Here is a 1,466-nt window from a genome sequence, read left to right as displayed (position 1 = left end):
GGGAGTGAGCGGCTGGGTGGGGCTCAGTTGCCAACTGAGGTTAAACCACGACAACCTCCTTGCGCGTTCCTCCAGCTGTCCCATGGCAGGTACTCTGGCTTTACTCTTAAAACTTAGTCCAAACAGTTCTACCTTTTCTGGATAACTATTTCTCAGCTGGCTTCTGGGAACAGCTTCTCTTGGCATTCGTCACCTGTTTTTAAAACCACTTCAGAAGCTCCTCAGAAACACAACATCTGCAACTATTTAATATTACACGCCCTAGGAGATCATCAGTGTCCACTGAGCTTTTCAACGTAGTTTAGGAACAAGTCTATCCAGCACTTTTGATAGAAGGAGAGTGGCTGCAAACACCTCTGATGGCTACCAGCTAAAACACAGCGTAAAAACCTTGCTATTCAGGTTACTGTGTCAGGAGAATGAAAATCTCTGAATGTCAGTCAGGGTTCCTGTCCTTTCCATTTCAGCCTAATCCTCACAAGAATTGCTATGCTGCCATGAAAGCAAGGCTGATGCAGATTCTCTCACCTGATTCTGTAATCACCAGTTCTTTCAGGAGGACACGGCCCCCCGGCTTAAGTATCCGAGCTAGTTCTGCTAGTACCTCCGCGCTGTGCTGTGCTGTACTGCCTGGTACCATGCCAGAGAGAATTACATCAAAACTGGACTCCCTGTGAGCCGCTGAAAAGAAAGAGGAAGATGGTACAATTTTACACATAGACACACACAGCTTTGCTTAATACATCAGTTCCTCCTCCCCTCCTCATCTCATGCTTGTGTACAACAGCAATAACTGATTAAAGACACCAGTCATAGGAAGCACGACCAGGGCATATCACTTTCTTTGCTCTACTGCCAGTGGTAGGAGTTAGCAGTAGGTGCTATTGTTGTTCTGAATGCTGACTTACAAACCAGGGAAGATGTCAGCTCACACAACAGAAGCACCCTCTCCCTTTAAACGAAACAGTGAAAAATTAAGCTCATTCTTACACTGAGACAGCTGGTTAATGTTTTCCACAGAGACACGATTATCAGCTCCCACCAGCGCCTGAATTTTAGCCACCAAATCCTTCAGGGCTTGAACCGGCGAGGAGCTGTCCCAGACGATGGCCACGCGCTGGCCTGGCACAACTCCGTACTCCCCCATTTCCGCAGCAGCAGCAGCAAACCTGACAGCAGCAGAGAGAGGAACAGGTAGGGGGGGAGACAGAGAGGAAGGGTAAGTGCCAAGCGCAGCATGAACCTCTGTGGACTGTGACTTAATCACAGAGCATCGACTTGCTTTAATAAATGGGGATTATCTTCTCGAGACAGGCAGCACAGAGTTCCCCCAAGCTGAGTGTTAACATGACATTAAGAAATAGCTACACTTAAGGGCATAATTCAGTTTCTCTCTGGTTCAGAGACTAGTTTTGCAGGGAGACTGCAAGCCATGCTTAAAAAAAAAAAAAAAAAAACCCACCAAA

General features: G+C 47.0%; 1 protein-coding gene across 1 annotated transcript in view; it reads right to left on the bottom strand.

Annotated features, from left to right (window-relative positions):
- CIAPIN1 (cytokine induced apoptosis inhibitor 1) overlaps positions 1-1,186 on the bottom strand; it is a 6,339-nt gene extending 5,153 nt beyond the window's left edge. Inside the window, exons 1-2 of the mRNA XM_009290741.2 lie at positions 991-1,186; positions 529-681 (exon numbers count right to left, since the gene is read on the bottom strand). Coding sequence (XP_009289016.1) covers positions 529-681; positions 991-1,147 — 310 coding nt within the window. The 5' untranslated portion in view covers positions 1,148-1,186. The remainder of the gene's footprint in view (positions 1-528; positions 682-990) is intronic.
- Positions 1,187-1,466: the final 280 nt, after the last annotated feature.

Source organism: Aptenodytes forsteri, unplaced genomic scaffold (assembly GCF_000699145.1).
Source record: "Aptenodytes forsteri isolate BGI_AS27 unplaced genomic scaffold, ASM69914v1 Scaffold14, whole genome shotgun sequence".
NCBI classification, from domain to species: Eukaryota; Metazoa; Chordata; class Aves; order Sphenisciformes; family Spheniscidae; genus Aptenodytes; species Aptenodytes forsteri.
The sequence above is the reverse complement of the archived record's forward strand: the minus strand, read 5'-3'. Positions and strand labels throughout refer to the sequence as shown.